General features: G+C 42.3%; 1 protein-coding gene across 1 annotated transcript in view; it reads right to left on the bottom strand.

Moving 5' to 3' along the window:
* The window catches only part of BBOX1 (gamma-butyrobetaine hydroxylase 1), a 90,419-nt gene that overhangs the window by 30,207 nt on the left and 41,125 nt on the right, over positions 1-19,087 (bottom strand). Inside the window, exon 4 of the mRNA XM_034769839.1 lies at positions 3,847-4,045. Within this exon, the coding sequence (XP_034625730.1) occupies positions 3,847-4,045 (199 nt within the window). The remainder of the gene's footprint in view (positions 1-3,846; positions 4,046-19,087) is intronic.

The raw sequence follows: 19,087 nt of genomic DNA, 5'->3' as shown, positions 1-19,087 counted from the left end.
CAAGCACTGAGTGAGGTTTTCAAAGCTGAGTAGAGGATTCAGCTACACAACTCCCATTAAATAAAGGTTCACTTTCCTAGTCAGCTTTGAAAATCTCAACCACTGTTCCTACTGGGCTGGTGAGCAAAAAGAAAAATAACAATTCCTGCTGAAAACATATTACCTTAAATCCAAAAATCACCCAGTAAAGGTTTTTTTTAAAAACTTCAATGTAGCTACTATCCTATCACAGGATACCAGTCTCAGTGTATTGCACCAAAAATATTCGTTTTTTGTTTTTATTGAAACAATAGGTAAAACACTTTAAAAAGATGTTATGTCTGACTTTCAGCTAGTCCGATGTTCAGCATTCCACACACAGTGGGTTCACTTAAGAAGTTTCTGTTGGCTTGACAGAGATTTCTCGTTCCAGCAGTATTCCCCATTTTAAATGCAAGGAATCTCTCTCAAACTGGTGGAGTCTTTCAAAATAAAAGAAACTTTTTAAGTTCGGCCACTGTAAATATTATATTTGACAGAGGAAATAACATCTTTTTACATGCCTACAGTGGTTGCCTACTGTAGTCACATTATTTAGTTATCTAAGGAAATTGGCAAGTTTTTGAAGGAGACCAACATATTGGATAAAAACCTTAGGTAAGCGTATAGATCTGGTTATTTTGCTTCCGTTTTATCCCTGTTAGCACATTTTCCTTTGGCAAATCCAGTAAGAGCAGACCAGTAGCTGTTTCAGAGAAAATACTCTTTTCTGGTTGACCGCTAGTAAGTGCTGATGGCTGGAGTAATTTATATGCTCTTATTGGGCCAAAGGCCAAGTAATAAGAGTGTTTTCTCAGCCAGACTATCCATAATAGAATGATGCCTAGTTTGGCTCACAGGCATCTTTTTGAAATACAGTGAAATTTGGATGGGCCATAGATTTTAAATCTAGTCCCTGTTTCAGAAAGACTGCAATGTTAATCACTTTAGGTTGGTTTAAAAATGTAAAAAGGCAAATAAAACTACATTTCGTATATTTATCCCAGTTACTGGTGCTTTATATAGGGAGTCAAATTCTTTCCTGTTGCATTCATGCACCCTGCTGATTTCAAAGCTGTTGCATCCATGGGACTGAAAGCAGAACTTGCCCCAGAAATGGAGCTCAGTAGCTGAGTGGACATAAAAAAAATGACAGAATGGAAATTAAATCAGAAGGAACTTGTCCAGTGCCAGAAATAAGCTACGAGATCATGAAGGCTATTTTTCTGGCTTTCAGAACTTTTTCAGTAAACTTGAAGGATGGTAGCATCCCAAATAATTTATTTTTCTACGACAGTCAATGATTGAGCTATTTTAGCCTAATAAAATGAAGACTTCATTGGCCTTATTTAAGCATTTCTTCACTTGGCTGAGACTTTCACTGCATCTCTTCATTAACAATAAGCAAAATAATGAGAAAAAAGGATCTTTTCTTCTCTTCCCTCCCTCCCAAATTAACATTTCAGATAAACATATTTTCCCCATTATCACTGCGCTGTGCTTATCAATCTTGCCAGCCCTGCATATGCCAACGTGACTTGAATGTGGCCTCATACAAAAACGTTATAGGAGGGAAGTAAATCTTTGCTTCTCTGTTCTAATGTGGAAGGAATGTGGGCTTTCCAGCCAAGGTTTGGATTTTGTCTTCTCCTATTTATTTTAAATCTTTTCAGACAAAGAAGGAGACATTCACTGTTGCACCCATATTGTTAACTTTTGAACTGAGGTGCTTAAAATGAAAATACATGTTTAGCTGGAATTTGTATCATCTGAATCAGGGAAAAAAGCCTGGCTAGGAGCCCCTGGATATCCAGGTTTTAGTGGCTATGCAGACCCCAACGTATAAGACACAATTGGCAAAACAGGACAGAAATACAGATGGTAATATTTAAATGCTATGGGTTTGTTATTTTTTTCATAAGTCATTGAAGAATATGTGCAAATCAGAATTCTGAAAATTATTCTGCAAGATGGATGGGTGACAGAGCAAGACTGTTGAGCTCAGCAAGACATTAGCTAACAGCATTCCAGTAGAGTCTAGCAGGGATCAGTTCTGGGTCTGGTTCTGTTCAATATCTTCATCAATGATTTAGATCGGTTGTTCCACAACTTGTTCCGCCGCTTGTGCAGGGAAAGCCCCTGGCGGGTCGGGTCGGTTTGTTTACCTGCCGCGTCCGCAGGTTCGGCCGATCGCGGCTCCCAGTGGGAGTAGTAGTAGTAATGTTCCTGAAAAATGTGACTTTAAGCGAAACGATGTTAAGCTAATCCAATTTCCCCATAAGAATTAATGTAAATGGGGGGGTTAGGTTCCAGGGAAATTTTTTTCACCAGACAAAAAAGCGAGATATATATATCTCTTAGCTTAACATCGTTTCGCTTAAAGTCGCATTTTTCAGGAACATAACTACAACGTTAAGCGAGGAGTTACTGTACATAAAAGACTTGTTACAAGGAAGACAGAGAAAAATTTTTCTCTTTAACCTCTGAGGATAGGACCAGAAACAATGGGCTTAAATAGCAACAAGGGCAGTTTAGGTTGGAAATTAGGAAAAACTTCCTGTCAGAGTGGTTAAGCACTGGAATAAATTGCCTAGGGAGGTTGCAGAGATTTTAAAGAACAGGTTAGACAAACACCTGTCAGGGATGGTCTAGATAATACTTAGTTGAGTCTTGAGAACAGGGGACTGCACTAGAAGACCTCTCAAGGCTCCCTCCAGTCCTACGATTCTATGATTGTTCATCCTTCTAGCAGATAATTAGGGAGTTGGAGATTTAGGGCCCTAATTCATGAAGTCAATGGGACTTCTTAAAGGTTGGCACATACTGTTTGTGATACTTTGAAATGAACCCTAACCTTTAGAAGAAGAAAGTCTGCAAGTGAAACACTTGGAAAAAGCCGTGGAAAGCCATCAGTGCAGGGGTTTCTCCTTTGTTGAGAGAGGATGGCTCTGAAATGGGCATACAAGGTGATCTGCACCCTATGTGCATGGTGGAATTGGGCTCTGCACTGGTCCTGCATGGCCCACTGTGGAAAAGTGGTTGGGGACAGACCAGGGATGTGACGACTGGTGTCTATCTGATGTCTATATCCTCTAGCGTCTAGTTCATGAGTTCTCAACTGTGTGGTTGCAAACAGGTGTCATACTACTCTTCCCATATTGCTAAATGGGAGAGAGATCCTGGCTAGACGGGAGGGGAGAACTGGTGTGTATCCTGGTATGGAAAGGGTTTAGAAGCACCGTGGCCTCGTCAGCTTTGAAAAATGTATTTTAAATATCTACAGTGTAACCCTCATTTCAGCACATTCTGAGCTGACTAACTCTTCTGAGCCCAGCTTTCATTTAAAGGTGGTGAAGTGGGTACATAAAACTGATATGAAAGACAATCATCTCACTTGAACCTCCTCTGTGTACATGACTAGAAACGGGTTTGACACACGAAGTTTGAATGCAAATGCTGATCCAAAGTTAAGGTGTTTGGATCCAGGATATTTGATGAGGCACATCTCTATCCATGGCTTGCTATCTTGTTGATTGATTTGTTTTCAATTCTGTTATTCTCTTTTCTCTTTTTTTATTACAATCACCGTTGTCATCATAGTTTGCTCCTGGGTACCATGCTATTTGTCATATATCCCGTCTGGCATAGCAAAGCAATCCACATACAGAGAGTGTTATGGGTGATTACATATTCTAATGTGAAGCCAAGAATAATTCTGATCCAGCTACAATAAATTAATCCCCAAGAAGGGTCCTACATCTTGAAGTGTAACATATCAAAGGTGATTACATTGCTGGCAGAACTAGGACATTTGAAAAACTAGCTCACCCATAAAATGTGAGACGCAGGAAACCAATCCTTTTGCCAAGTTTAACCAACTCTCCCTGTCTAGTGACAGCTCCTGTTAACAGCACAATTCCTACTTTTTTAAGGGTGGAAAGCCACTTGTAGGCACTTTCATCACTGTGTAAGACTTCTTCAAAAGACATATTTGGGAGCTGCAGATCTGAGCCCCAATATTTACATTCTGTAAGACAAAAAAATATTGAAGCAAACTTTTAGTTATTATCTTTATTATTTCTTATTTGTATCACTGTAGTTATTTCAATGTTCAAGGTTAGGACATATTCACAATTATTAAACTATTTTAAAGTAATGCTTTACTTTTGTGTGTTTCTGAATATGGTCCCAGTCTTGAAATTAGATTTGCACGACAGGACCCACGTGGAGACTTTGGTACGTACATATCACAAATAAACAGTTTTCTAGAAGTAAAATATATCAAACAAATAACAAATGACATTTTAACCATGTATAATCTGAAAGGAATATTACACTGCAAAACATAAAGCAGAAGTGCCTCTCTCTCTCTCTGAATATATGGACTAGAAGAGTGAAAACTGTCAATACTCAGTTTCTTTAATAAAAACAATGAGGAGTACTTGTGGCACCTTAGAGACTAACCAATTTATTTGGGCATTAGGTTTTGTGGGCTAAAACACACTTCATCAGGTGCATGGAATGGAAAATACAGTAGCAAGATATATATATACATAGTACATGAAAAGATGGGGGTGGCCTTACCAATTCTAACAAATTTATCCTCACCCAAAACTATTTCATATTTGGGGACAATGTATACCTTCAAGTCAGTGGCACTGCTATCGGTACCTGTATGGCTCCACAGGATGCCAACATTTTTATGGCTTCCTCAGCTCTCATCCCCTAATGCCCTTACTCCACTTGCGCTACATTGATGACATCTTCATCATCTGGACCCATGGGAAAGAAGCCCTTGAGGAATTCCACCAGGATTTCAACAATTTCCATCCCACCATCAACCTCAGCCTGGACCAGTCTACACAAGAGATCCACTTCCTCGACACTACAGTGCAAATAAGCGATGGTCACATAAACACCACCCTATACCGGAAACGTACTGACCGCTATAATTACCTACATGCCTCCAGCTTCCATCCAGACCACATCACACAATCCATTGTCTACAACCAAGCTCTAAGATACAACTGCATTTGCTCCAATCCCTCAGACATAGACAAACACCTACAGGATCTCTATCAAGCATTCTTAAAATTACAATACCCACCTGCTGAAGTGAAGAAACAGATTGACAGAGCCAGAAGGGTACCCAGAAGTCGCCTACTACAGAATAGGCCCAACAAAGAAAGTAACAGAACACCACTAGCCGTCACCTTCAGCCCCCAACTAAAACCTCTCGAGCGCATCATCAAGGATCTACAACCTATCCTGAAGGACGATTCCTCACACTCACAGACCTTGGGTGACAGGCCAGTCCTTGCTTACAGACAGCTCCCCAACCTGAAGCAAATACTCACCAGCAGCTAAACACTACACAACAAAAACACTAACCCAGGAACCTACCTCTGCAACAAACCCCATTGCCAACTCCGTCCACATATCTATTCAAGGGACACCATCATAGGACCTAACCACATCAGCCACACCATCAGGGGCTCGTTCACCTACACATCTACCAATGTGATATATGCCATCATGTGCCAGCAATGCCCCTCTGCCATGTACATTGGCCAAACTGGACAGTCTCTACGCAAAAGAATAAATGGACACAAATCAGACAACAAGAATTATAACATTCCAAAGCTAGTCAGAGAACACTTCAATTTCCCTAGACACTCAATAACAGACTTAAAAGTGGCAATCTTCAACAAAAAAAAACTTCAAAAACAGACTCCAACAAGAAACTGCAGAACTGGAATTAATTTGCAAACTGGACACTGTCAAATTAGGCCTGAATAAAGACTGGGAGTGGATGGGTCATTGCAAAAACTTAAAACAAATTTCCCCATGCTAATTTTCCCCTACTGTTACTCACACCTTCTTGTCAACTGTTTGAAATGGGCCACCCTGATTACCACTACAAAAGTGATTTTTCCTCCTGTTGATAATAGCCCACTTTAATTGAATTGTTTTGGTTAGAAATGGTAAGGCAACCCCTATCTTTTCATGTACTATGTATATATATCTTGCTACTGTATTTTGCACTCCATTCATCTGATGAAGTGGGTTTTAGCCCACGAAAGCTTATGCCCAAATAAATTTGTTAGTCTCTAAGGTGCCACAAGTACTCCTCATTGTTTTTGCTGATACAGACTAACACAGCTACCACTCAGAAACCAGTTTCTTTAATGTTTTCTTTCATGCTACGCTGTTATTTTTATTCATTGTTTGTATTAGAGTAGCACCTAGAGACCCCAGTCAGGATTGATGTCCCATTGTGATTGGTACTGTATGGACACAGAGTACAAGAGAATCCCTTCCTTGAAGACCTAACAATCTACATACACCTGTATCCCGATATAACGCTGTCCTCGGGAGCCAAAAAATCTTACCGCGTTATAGGTGAAACCGCATTATATTGAACTTGCTTTGATCCGCCAGCGCGCGCAACCCCGCCCACCCCGGAGCGCTGCTTTACCGCGTTATATCCGAATTCGTGTTACATCGAGTTGCGTTATATCAGGGTAGAGGTGTACCAAGACAGGCCAGATGAATGTGTTAATGTATTATTTTAAAAACAGAATAATTAAAATGGTTTGGTCTAAAACAGTGCTTCTCAAAGTCAGGCCGCCACTTGTTCAGGGAAAGCCCCTGGCAGTCCGGGCCAGTTTATTTACCTGACATGTCCTCAGGTTCGGCCGACTGTGGCTCCCACTGGCCACGGTTCGCCGTCCCAGGCCAATGGGGGCTGCGAGAAGGGCGGCCAGCACATCCTTTGGCCCGCGCCGCTTCCCGCAGCCCCCATTGGCCTGTGATGGCGAACCGCGGCCTGGATCACCAGGGGCTTTCCCTGAACAAGCAGCAGACTGGCTTTGAGAAGCGCTGGTCTAAAACACATCAACAAAAAAGAAGAGAAAAGAAAATTCACTCAACTCATAAAAGTTACAATTCCCAGTTAGAGTTAAAATCGACAATGCAGAATGCTCTGTAGTGTGTAGTTACAGGATAAACACTATCTTGCTTTCAGTGTCTTTTCCTATGTGTATTTGTTGTGGACATTTAACACTATTTCACACAGATATTATTTTGCTAATTTAGGCCTAAGATGTTAAGAAACCTTAACATAATTAGAATATGGAGAACACCCAATACTTAACAATGATTCAGTGAAGAAAAGGAATTTACATTCTTGCCACTGTCATCAAAAATGATTTCTAAAAGACGTTAGTTCACATTGGGCCTATAATAAATAAAATAAATAAACTATATATATATATATAAACTGTTGCCTAAAAAGGATTGTTATTTTCTAGCATCTGAGACGATATTGCAAACAATAGAGAACAAACAAAATTATGAAATGTAATTAAGTACTGATAACACCTTTAAACGTTAATTTAATATTGTGCATTCCTGCTTTTTAAAAGTTTTCAATGTTTTTTAGCAAGGGAATTTTACCTATCCTAACTTCATTTTCTAGTACTTTTACTTGGAAAAAAATCCTGTAGGTAAAAAGCTGTAGCTAAATGACATGAAATTAAATAAAAATGGGGTGATATCGGCCGCTAGAAATGTTTGGATTTTTAACCATCACTTCTCATTTAGAGCTACAAACAGTGGCTACTATTTATGAACACGTTACCATGCCACAATATCTGAGGCACTGTAGTTATCCCTCCTTCAAAGTCTGAGGGAAAAAAGGACTCCTATTGACTTCAGTGAGCTTTGGTTCAGGTACTAATTGCTGTATCTAGATAACTCACTGTAGTAACACTGACCTTTTAATAGTGATCACTGTCCCTGCAGAGCAACAGCATCTGTAGTTTTCCAAGTTACCCGCTTGGACCAGGATCCCCATTTACATACAACACTCTCCCTTTCTCTTTGTTGCCCCCTCTTTTTTTTTTTAAATAGTTCCTGGATTTTAAATGGAGAAACTAAACCAGCCTCTGATTTGTCACCAAATTGCTGTAGATGAGATTTCTCCGAGCCCTACGCTTCACCCACCCTGGTGCATTTAATCACTTTCCAGTTATGTGGAGGAGTATAAGTGAGGGTAATGGGCATACACCCAGGGGAGACTGTGGATTCCTCTCTAGCCACAAGACTGTAGAAAATGTACGTATATTATATTTGTACTAATAAATGTACAAATATATTTTTAATATAGCACCATAAATGTACCCTGCATTTTACAAACACAGAGAAAGACTCAAAGAGCTTTTATTAAAGAACCAAATTGTGCCTGTCCCCCCTTGGGTGTATTAGTGGGGGCAGAGAACACAGGGAGTTGTTTCCCCTCTGTCTCCAAGCAGAAGGCAGCCGGAATGCTGAAGTACGTGCTCCTGAGTGGGAGACTACTGTTGACTGCAGCACTGTGCATTCCAAAAGTAACACGATCAGGTGAGCTGGCTGGAGGGGGCCTGGGCAATGCTTTTTCAAAGGCAGAGTACGTGCCACTTCTGAGGGTGCTCCCATAAACATTCTGCAGAACATCTCCAGTCATTATCACTCTGGAACTACAACTCCATCACTGAAGGATTAAGACTAAATGCAGCCCTGATCCAACCTAACCCTCCCCCCCCCCCAAAAAAAAACAAAGGCCCCCACACCAAAAAAAAACCCCCCCCCCCCCCCCCCAAAAAAAAAACCCACCCCTGCTTGTTTCCCATGCATTTCTATTTGATTCAGATAAATAAACTTTTTATAATCTGAAAATCACCTACCACAGTACAAACATAGAAAACAGACACATCTCCACTTCTATCCTGGTGCAAGGCCAAGCACAATGCAATCCTTGTGTTGAGGGAGGGCAGCTACTGCACTGGCCTCTTCAAAGTGGGCTCAGGAAGGGATGAGCCATTGCCATGCTGCCCCCTTTGCATCAACAACATTGGAGGGTGTGGGAGGGTGCACAGCACATGTTGAAAAATGTTGGCTTAGCAGCCATTCTCTCCCTGTGCATTCAGGGCCACTGTGCCTGGGTACTTTGCTTGCCTGGAACTCCACTGGGTTGGTCAGACTCTGCATCATGTCCATCCCAGAGCTGTGTCTTAAAGACACAAATAGTCCTTGCATATTTATACATGACGTACATGCTATAAAATATGAGCGAGGGATTCTGTTTTGCTCCTCCCAAGGAACTTGGATGTACCTGTCATCGATATTACCCCAGTAGTGGGGCCACACACAACAGCTCTGAAGTCTAAGGGGAAGTTTTTGCTTAAGCAAGGGAGAGCAGGACAATCATATCTATGTGTTATGCTATTCCATATTTCAGAGGAAAGTAAACCCATAACTTCCCAATTTTTCAAAGCGATACATAGGTTTTACTCATCCAATGGGACAAATATGGCCAAATGCCATGTACCCCTGAAAATTAAGGGTTATTTGCTAATATGCTTTCATATAGTTTCAGCTGCCCAAATGCTCCTAAATCTAGCATGGATATTCTAAGGATGCCTTAAGCCTATAGTCTGAGCCAGCAACTTGGTAATGGTTGCTGATTTCCATGTTTAACAATATTGTTTTCTTTACCCCTTACTGAGTCTTAAAGCAACCACATTTTATTTGAGTTGGAGAGTTCAGGAACAGATAAGCTTCCTAATACAGAGATACATGGGTCCCAGGGGAATGCTGCGTTCAAAATGAATTAAAAGTAAATTAATAGACTGTAACTAGAAGAAAACACTCCTGGGCTCTTCATTGAGTTCTTTCTTTTCTTTGGGTTTCCCTGAGGAGGAATGTTTTCTGCATTCAGACAATATGTTCTGATGCCAGTTCAGAAAAAAAAAAGACTTACAAAAAGCCAGACAGAAATTTATAGTTGGAAAAGAAAGTACAAATTATATAGTACCGTTGTATTAGGGGAGATTTTTCACAAGTGACGAAGAAATACATAATTCACAAGAGACAAGGCTTTGCATGAGATATAATATCTAGGTCAGCTTTTCATCATGGGAAACTTTATAAAGTTTGACTACAGTTATTTTCAATTCAAGATCGTTGTAAGACATACTGCAAATTTTGGGCTAGACTGTGGCGTTCAAAGACAGAGCTAAGTGGTGGTGGTGGGATGGGAGGGGAATACTCTGAGCAGCAGTTCCTGGAGTCATTCTGCTTACAGGGGACAAAGATAGACAGCAAGCCTCCAGGAGGGCTTTAGGAGAACATTCAGAAATGGAGATTAATACAGCACTTAAAGCAATGGTCTTGCACCCATTAATGTCAGTGCAAGTTGTACTACTGACTTCAGTGCGTGCAAAATCAGACCCCAAAATAATGCAACATAGAATCCCTCCGCCATTGACCTTGGACAGCCAGCCAGTGCAGAAGACAGACGAGGACATGGCAATGGCCCCCACAGACTAGCTTTTGGGGTGTCTTGCTTCACAGGTGACTATGCCTCTCCTGTGCCTGGGAGTCAGGCAGCGAGAGAATCTAAATTCTGGCTGCCCCTGCACCCTCTCTCCTCTCGTATGAGCCCATGCAAGTGTAGCCAGAATCTGGACCATTATTTAGGACAAAAATGTGGAAATGTGAGACAACCTCGGTGGCAAGATAGACTGGGGCACCCAAGGAGACTGTCTGTGACGTCATGGTTAGGCTGCTGTAGTGCTTGTTACTTGGTTAGTGAAATCTAAGTATAGAACTCACAACCAATTTAGGGTTTGTGCCCTGCTTATTCTTCCTGCCCGAGGTTGACACTCATGTTCGTGAGCGACTTCAGACAGCTTGACACTTTTTCAAAAGAGATATGCCTAGTATGGGTCCCAAATACTGTATGGGCTTTCTCCTTCTCCCAGAATCCTGAACATGGGGCTTCTCACTTGTGCCCAGCGATGGATTTTTATCTTATACAGGGTCTTTTTGTTCTAGCCAACCATTTCCCTGTGCTCCAGTATTGAGGGGAACTATTAGTCAGCATATAGCCCAGGCCTGAGAGGAGGCTGAGGGAGTTCCCATTAAATTGCAGACCTCTGTGCAACCACAGGCTTGACACGTGCCTATAGCTGGCCTTCCACCTCCTTCCTCTTCCTGATTTATTGTCCCTTCCCAACTCAGTGCGGAAGCTCTGCTCATGCCATTCCCTTCACCATCAAGCCCAATCCTCTCATTTTCGTCAATACTCATCTCCTTCTGCCTATAGCACTTGGACACAGTGAAGCAAGAAATTTAGTGAGCTTCTCTCACACGTCATAGTTTCTTTTTGGTAGTTCTGATGGTGTGAAATACCATAAAGGGTCCAGGTACAAAATTCTATTTCTCGTAACATGTACCAGGTACAACGGTGATGAGCACTGTAGCAATACCTGTAAAGATTAGGACAGAATGGTGTCATTTAGCTGCCAACCTGAGTAAGGAACAATGTGGCATTGTATGGGCCCCTGGGGAACACATGGACAGACTGTGGCTTCTGGCTCCCTTGAGATATCGTGCCTGCAAACAGCTCAGCATGCAGGGAATTGTGCACGGTGCACAATCCTTGAGCATGCTACAGCCTTTTCCAACTCCCACACATTGTAGCCATCTCAATTTGTAGACTGCTGTGCAGATGTGGATCTGTCATGGCCATACCACCTACCAGCCCCTTTTGGGGTGATGTGACTCCCAGGGTCCTCCAAAGGAGCAGTCTATGTTCCCTGAGTGCAGGAACTATTTCTGTGACAAGGCGTTACACAAGGCATGCAAAGGAGGAGACTACGTGCACTCCTCTCTTGCCCCTGCCTATCCTAGACACACACTGATTCACAAATGAATGTGTAAAGCAGAACAACTGAGCTAGAGCAGACAGTTGCCTTGTGTGGCTGTAGAAGTACTCTCTGTCAGACAGCGCTGAGTAAAAGAATGCAGCTGCTCTCTGTTTCTTGTGACCCATGAAAGGAGATTATTACATGTGCTGAGGGAAAACCTTTCCAATTATTTATGTATGAAGAAAGTTAATTTCTAAAGTAACGCTTAGGAAACTTCCCAAGAATTTTGTTCTGTGATGAGTGAGTTTATAACACTGCCTGTTGTAATAAACTGAATCTAAAATAGACATCCACATCTTTGGTTACATAATATCCAAAACAGAGTACAGAAAGGAATGATACAGGTGATGCTTTCCTAATCTGAGTCCTCATTTTATTCAACTGAGCAGGGGGAATAAAAAGGAGTCAGGCTCCTCTCTCTCCCCTCAACCTTTCTGACCTTCATGAATCCCGGGTTCTGCTCTGTGGATACAACCTCCTGCAAGCAAGTAGCTGGGGTATGGACTGAGCATTGGCTCACTTCCCTCCATTTGCTGCCCTAGAATGAGAGGGGAGTAAGGTATACCCTTTAAAGGGCTGCAGTAATTTACTTCCCTGGACCAAGAGGAAAGCAATGGGGAACTGTGACACTTGGGCTACGTCTATACTATGGGGAGGAGGGGGCGATTTCAGATACGCAAATTCAGCTACGCGAATAGCGTAGCTGAATTCGACGTATCTGATCCGACTTACCCCGCTGTGAGGACGGCGGCAAATCGACCGCCGCAGCTCCCCAGTCGACAGCGCTTACTCCTACCTAGGCTGGTGGAGTACGCGCGTCGATTCGGGGATCGATTATCGCGTCCTGACGAGATGCGATAAATCGATCCCCGAGAGATCGATTTGCTACCGCTGATCCAGGCGGGTAGTGAAGACCAGCCCTTGGAGTCACAATTTCTTCCCAGGGACACTGCTGAGGTAGAGTAGTCATGAACAACCCCAGGTTGAGCCTCAATCTATTCCTTGATCTAGCTGGAAAAAAAAAGAATACTGATAGCTCAAAGTCTGGCATTTATCTTCTAGATGATTAGGACTAGTCTTCACTGCAACAGTCAGTTCGAATTAGTACATTTGAGTCAGTCCACGTCAGCTAGCTTAGCTCAAGTGACTGACCAGACCACTCTGCGAAACAACATCAGAGCTCCATAGAGTAATTTGGTTAGCAGCAGAGTGTGACTGGATTAGCAACAGATGAATTGTTGTAACTCAGACTCCTATATTCCCACTGCATTACTAGCTCCTGCATCAGCCGCATTGGAGCTTTGACAACCTCCTCTGGGCCAGCTAGCTCGAGTTTAGAGCACCACATAATTTGAGGTAGAGACTTTTGTGTGTGGACAGGAGTCAGTTTAGTAGCAAAACTCAAGTTATAGCTCGAGCTAACAATGCAGTGAAGACAAGCTCTTAGTTCAAGTCTTGCCAGTTCTCGTGATTTTTTCATGAGTTTTGTGGCACTTAATGTTTTATTTTAAACTCCAACTCCTGGAGACAAGTGCCTTTGAGAGATCTCAAACTTTCATGAATAAAGGAAGTTTCTAGGCCTCATGGTTGCAGAGAAAAGCTTGAAAATGTGACCTGAGTGTATCCTAAAGTCTCAGAAACCAGGAGGCAAACAGTGATTTTGTAACAGGGCTGGATGGAGTACAATGCATCTCATCCTAACCACCCTCACTTTTCTTCCGTCCTGCCCAGCTCTGTGGAGGTGACTAATACCCTTCCCCTTTCATATAGGAGAGGGGAGATCGACACACGCAGCTGGTCTCTTCTGTGTATGGAATGGTGCTGCAGGGTGTTGTTCCTACCCAAAGAAAGAACAATTTGACATAAGTGTTTCAGTTGTCTTATTTCTTCACTGTTTTGATTTTAATTTCTTACATCCTTACCACAAAGGATGAGTTACATAGGAAATGTTGTCTTAATTAGCCAAATTGCCAGGCTGAAGAGTCATTTAGGTTATTTTGTTGTTATGCCATGTAATATCATGTGTTCCTGACTCTGCCAGCTGACAGACGGACTGGATTTTTTTATGAGTTACTTGAAATGTAAATTTTCTTCAATCAAAAATGTTTACGGTCTTCTAATAGATAGGTTCAGCAAAACTGGGTTCTGCTCAGAAATCTACTACTCACACAGTAGTTAAATCTTAAACAAATCATTTAATCTCTCTGTGCCTCAATGTCCACCTCAATATCAGACTTATGTGGTCCATCCTAAAATGAACAAGACTCTCTTTGCGGGAAATAGCTGGGAACACTTTTGCAATCTCTCTCTCAAGGGAATTCCCAGGTTACACTATGTTTCTGACCAAGAAGATATTATTCAATCTTAGGAAGTGGAGAGCAGCCATTGGGAGCTGTCTACAGCCTCAGTAAATTATACGCCATACAGCGGTGCACAATAACTCTGACCTAAACTAGCCACAAGGTGGAAAGCCACAACGAGGAGGACTCCGAAAGGAGATGAAGGACCCACGTAATACAGAAAGCTCACCAAGAGAATATAGAGGAAAAACATCTTCAGATCTGAGCCTCAAGCAGTTTTTGCATTAGCTGAAAAGTGGTTTTTTGGCCCCGCAATAACAATTTCCCAACAACAGTCTGCAAGGCCTTATCTAAATTCAGCAGTGCAGATTGGACAGCATTGGCAGTAGATTGTGGGCTGTGACTGAGCAGTACTTTATTATATATCTCTCTACATATTCCATAGATCTTGCCAAGATTTTCCTCTCATGAGCCCCACATCTGATTCAGTCCCTCTGAAAGCTTATTTCAGTTTTATTGGGATGTGGAAGCAATCTTGTATAATGGTTGATCATTGAGGCAGTGTTCCCAATCTTAAACTATATCAATAGTTCATACTACATCTCAGATTTATTTTTTAAAAGGTCAATAATTATATATGATTGTCTGACAGCAATCATATAAATTAATCTGATGTGGAATAGTCATTTGAGCTAGAAAGAAATACTCTGGGCAAAAACTCTAGGCAATTATGTACATAACAAATCACCAATTTACTTGTTCCAACAGTTACAATCAATGGAATATATTCATAAATGTAGAGGAAGTACTAGTAATGGTTTCAAGATTTCCAAGCCTAAATTTAGGTTTGTCACTTTGTTGTTAATATAACTAGAGAGAGTTTTGGACACACTCCATTACTGTCAGCAAGGTGAGGTTCCAGGTTCATAGGATTTAAAAGGAGACCATCAACTTAAAATCTAGGGTTAAAAGTAGCGTACTACTCCTGACCCTGAATGCACTTGCATATATCTGTGGTTTTACGGGGGCGGGGGAGGGGGAACAGGGGAGGAGGGGTTTGCTTTCCCCTGCTTCTGAGTGAAAGACCCACAAAAGCGGAGGAAAAGCGGACTTTCTGACTATACAGTGGAAATAGTGAAAGAGACTATGTACAAAGTGCTGTCAAATATACAAAAACTGAAAATAGATAATATCATTTTAACTTATTTCTGTCTAAAGTTACACTAATCTTAGATGTTCCTTGTAACTACACGAAATGGAAAATTTCCAGATAGAAGTATGATTTCTAAGTCAACAGTGGCACTTTAATAGTTGTTTAGAAATTTGGTAACGTCTGTGAATGCCTTTGCTACTCATTTTCCTTTGAGAAACTGGTTATGTTGTGATTGTGTCTCATTCACTCTTCCTTCCTTTAACCCAGATTTTGAAAGAAACAAGAGATAAATCTTGTAAAATATTTAAAATCAATCAAACTTTGCTATTGTAAAGTCTTCTCCTGTATTTAATTTTCCTGAACCCCACAAGGAATTATTCTTATTCATTTATTTATTGTTTCATACTTTCATAGCACCATGAATGTGCATGGTGTTTCCTAATTCAAACAAAGATGGATTCCTTTCAGCAAAGAGCTTTCAATCTAAGAGTCAAATTGTGACATTTAGACCAGAACAGAAGGCTGTGACACTGGCAGACCCATAACAACTGTGTACGACCCATAACAACTTAATAAGAGACATTACAATTGTACCAGGACATTCACTTGTATGTGAATTTCAAAGAGATGTACTAGACCAGCAATCATTAACCCATTCATTTGTAGTAATAGGAATCAAGGGTAGATGCTAAGTGTATTTGTCTGTGTTTATCTATAGTCTGTTAGAAGTTTAACAATATAACCAAATTAGCTTGTAGATCAGGGGTTGGCAATCTATGGCACACGTCCTGGCAGGCAGCAGTGTGCCATTAAAAATCCTGTCCAGCCCAGCCCGGCCTGGCCCCGCCCGCTCTTTTCCACCCTCCACACCCCCGCCCCCTACCGCGGGGGCAGGGGGCAAGGGGAAGAAGCTTGGTCCTGCCAGCTCCCCTGCCTCTTCCCGCAGTGTGTTGGGTTCCTGCCCCTCCTCTCTGTCCCTCCCTCCCTCCCTCCCTATCAGCTGATGGCCCTTGCGAAGGTGGAGGTGGGGGAGGAGTGGAGTCAGCGTGTTCGCTACTCCTGGCGGAGGCAGAGAAGAAGTGGAGGCAGGGCCTTGGGTGTGTGTGTGTGTGTGTGTGTGTGTGTGTGTGTGTGTGTGTGGGGAATAGGGGCATATCCCCTCCAGCCCCCTGCCGTGAGCACCCCACGACCCCAGCCCATACCCCCCAGCCCTCTGCCCTGACCCCTCCTCACAGACACCCAGCCCTCTGCCCTGAGTCCTACAGCTCCGCACATCCCACAGGCCTGAGCCCTGTGCCCCGCACACACCTAGGCCCCTGCCCTGAGCCCTGTACCCACCTCACACACCCAGCCCTCTGCTTGACTCCTTCACCGCCCCCCACGACCTAGCCCTTACTCTGGCACCCCCCCACATACCCAGCCTCCCCACACCCCATGCACCCCCCACATCCTGACTCTTGCACCCCCCCCATCCCCACCCCCACCCTGAGCACCAAACAGGAGCTCCTGCACCCTATATTCTCACCTGCACCCCGTGCACCAAATGGGAGCTGCCAAGGTAAGCGCTCCACACCCAAACCTCCTGCCCCACCTTGAACCCCCTCCCTCATTCTAGCTCCTGGCCAGACACCCCAACCCCCAGACTGCTTCTTCACCCCAAGCTCTATGCTCAGTGCACTCCTACCCTCAGCTCAGTGCAGAGAGAGAGGAAGAGAATGGGCCAGAACCAGGAAGAAGGTACCTACTGTATGTGGGCAGGGCCAGGACCCCAGACCGGCAGCGGGCTGAGTGGGTCCCGCAGCTGGGATCCTGGCTGGCAGGTGGATGGAACCCCTGAGCGGCAGCGGGCTGAGTTGCTCAGCCCACTGCTGGTCTGGGGTCCCGGCCGCCAGCCCCGCACAGCCTGCTGCCGGTCTGGGGTTCTGGCTGCTGGACCCTTGTCAGCTGGGGTCCCAGCTGCAGGCCCCGCTCAGCCCGCTGCCAGCCTAGGTGAACAGAACCCCAGACCAGCAGCGGGCTGAGCGCGCCAGTGGCGTAAGATCAACATTTTAATTTAATTTTAAATTAAGCTTCTTAAACATTTTGAAAACCTTGTTTATTTTACAATACAACAATAGTTTAGTTATATAATATATAGACTTATAGAGCGAGACCTTCTCAAGAACATTAAAATGTTTTACCAGCACGTGGAACCTTCATTTAAAGTGAATAAATGAAGACTCGGCACACCGCTTCTGAAAGGTTGCCGACCTCTGTTGTAGATGCTAATTCCCTTTCATGTCTTAATTGTCTGATATTAGGTATGCGTTTGTGTTTAGTTAACTTTAAGATCAAAGATGTGAGGTACTACAGGAAATTAATAATACTATTGACATTGTCTTCAGCTTAACTATCTCTGTTATAATGGAGGACCAACTAATTGCCTTATGTTAATCAGTGTAACTGGATTACCCTGTGTATGCATAGTAAATAGAATGTTAACTTAAGAGTGATGGGACAGTGTGTGCTCAACAAAGAAGAATCCTCAGTCACATGCTGTGGTCAAAACATTTAACAGCCGGTTTTAGCTATAAAAGTGAAACCTCTGGCCAGATCCTTTCATCTCTAGGCTGCTGAACTTTGAACAGGGAAAGTTTAAACCATGGGACGGAGATCTTCCAAACAGTCATTTGGAATATCCTGTGAAGTCAATGAAGTTACAATAGTGTAAAATTAGTGAAGTCAAAGGAGAATCAGGTCCGCATATACTGAAATGAGTGTATGCACTGATATAGATATATCTTCTTAAACATTTATTTGGCTGGGAGTCTGGAATGTATCAAACTTCTAAGTAACAGTTCATAAATAAGAAAATATAACTACTATTGGACTTTATCTTCAGCTGATATAAATGTGCACTTCTCTAATGCCTTTAATGGAGCTAAGCTGATTTATTCCAACTGAGGATCAGCTCAATATTTATACCTGTTGGTCCATATTTAATTTCGTAACAAACTGAAATGACTCATACCAGCAAGCTGCTATAACCATTACTGTTGTCACTTTCTACATAGTTACTGTACTGTGCTCTGTCACATGGCAAAGCAAGAGGAATAATCTCTTTGGGACCCATCTGTTCAAAATTGCTCTACTTCTTAAGATTTGTAGAGCCATTTTCATCATCCCATTAATTTTCTTGGATAAAAAGCACTGTTGTAGCTGTTCATTACCACATGCACAAACACCTTGTAAGCAACAAATGCTGGGATTTTATCTGTATTATAACATCGTTATCCCTTTGCCAAGATTACTTTGTTAAAATAATCAAGAGTTGTTTATTTTTAAGCTGATCCCACAAGGGCCAGTTCTACTAGACAAAACTGAAATGGATATCACCTAGGTTTTAATGGCTCCAGATAGAAGGCTACAGTGCACTCAGCCAAGAACTCAAGGGAATGGTAATGCAAAGAGAAAGTGAAAAGACAGGAAATTAATCATGGAACTGAAAACACAGTTTCTCAACAGGCCACTTTCAGGAGTCTGGAAACTGTTGATGTTAAATGTTACTTTAATTTAGGAGTATGCCTGTGCTACCAGTATATGCAAGCTTAAATTTAGAATTATGGGTCAGACTTCATTTTATACTATAACCAGTAATTGTAAAGTAGGCACAATTACAAAAAAACCCCATGTTTTAAAATATTGTACACACTGTTTAGAATCCTGGACCCATTTTGGTTTGTTTTTTAAATTTTATGTTTAAAATCTGGTGCAAGTGCCTTACAGAATGCTGCTACATAAGTTTAATACAGTGCTTTTATTGTAATAAATAATTTTTGTAACTATCTCCATTCATTGAGATAATTATTGTTTTACTAGTGTAA

Source organism: Trachemys scripta, chromosome 4 (assembly GCF_013100865.1).
Source record: "Trachemys scripta elegans isolate TJP31775 chromosome 4, CAS_Tse_1.0, whole genome shotgun sequence".
NCBI classification, from domain to species: Eukaryota; Metazoa; Chordata; order Testudines; family Emydidae; genus Trachemys; species Trachemys scripta.
The sequence above is the reverse complement of the archived record's forward strand: the minus strand, read 5'-3'. Positions and strand labels throughout refer to the sequence as shown.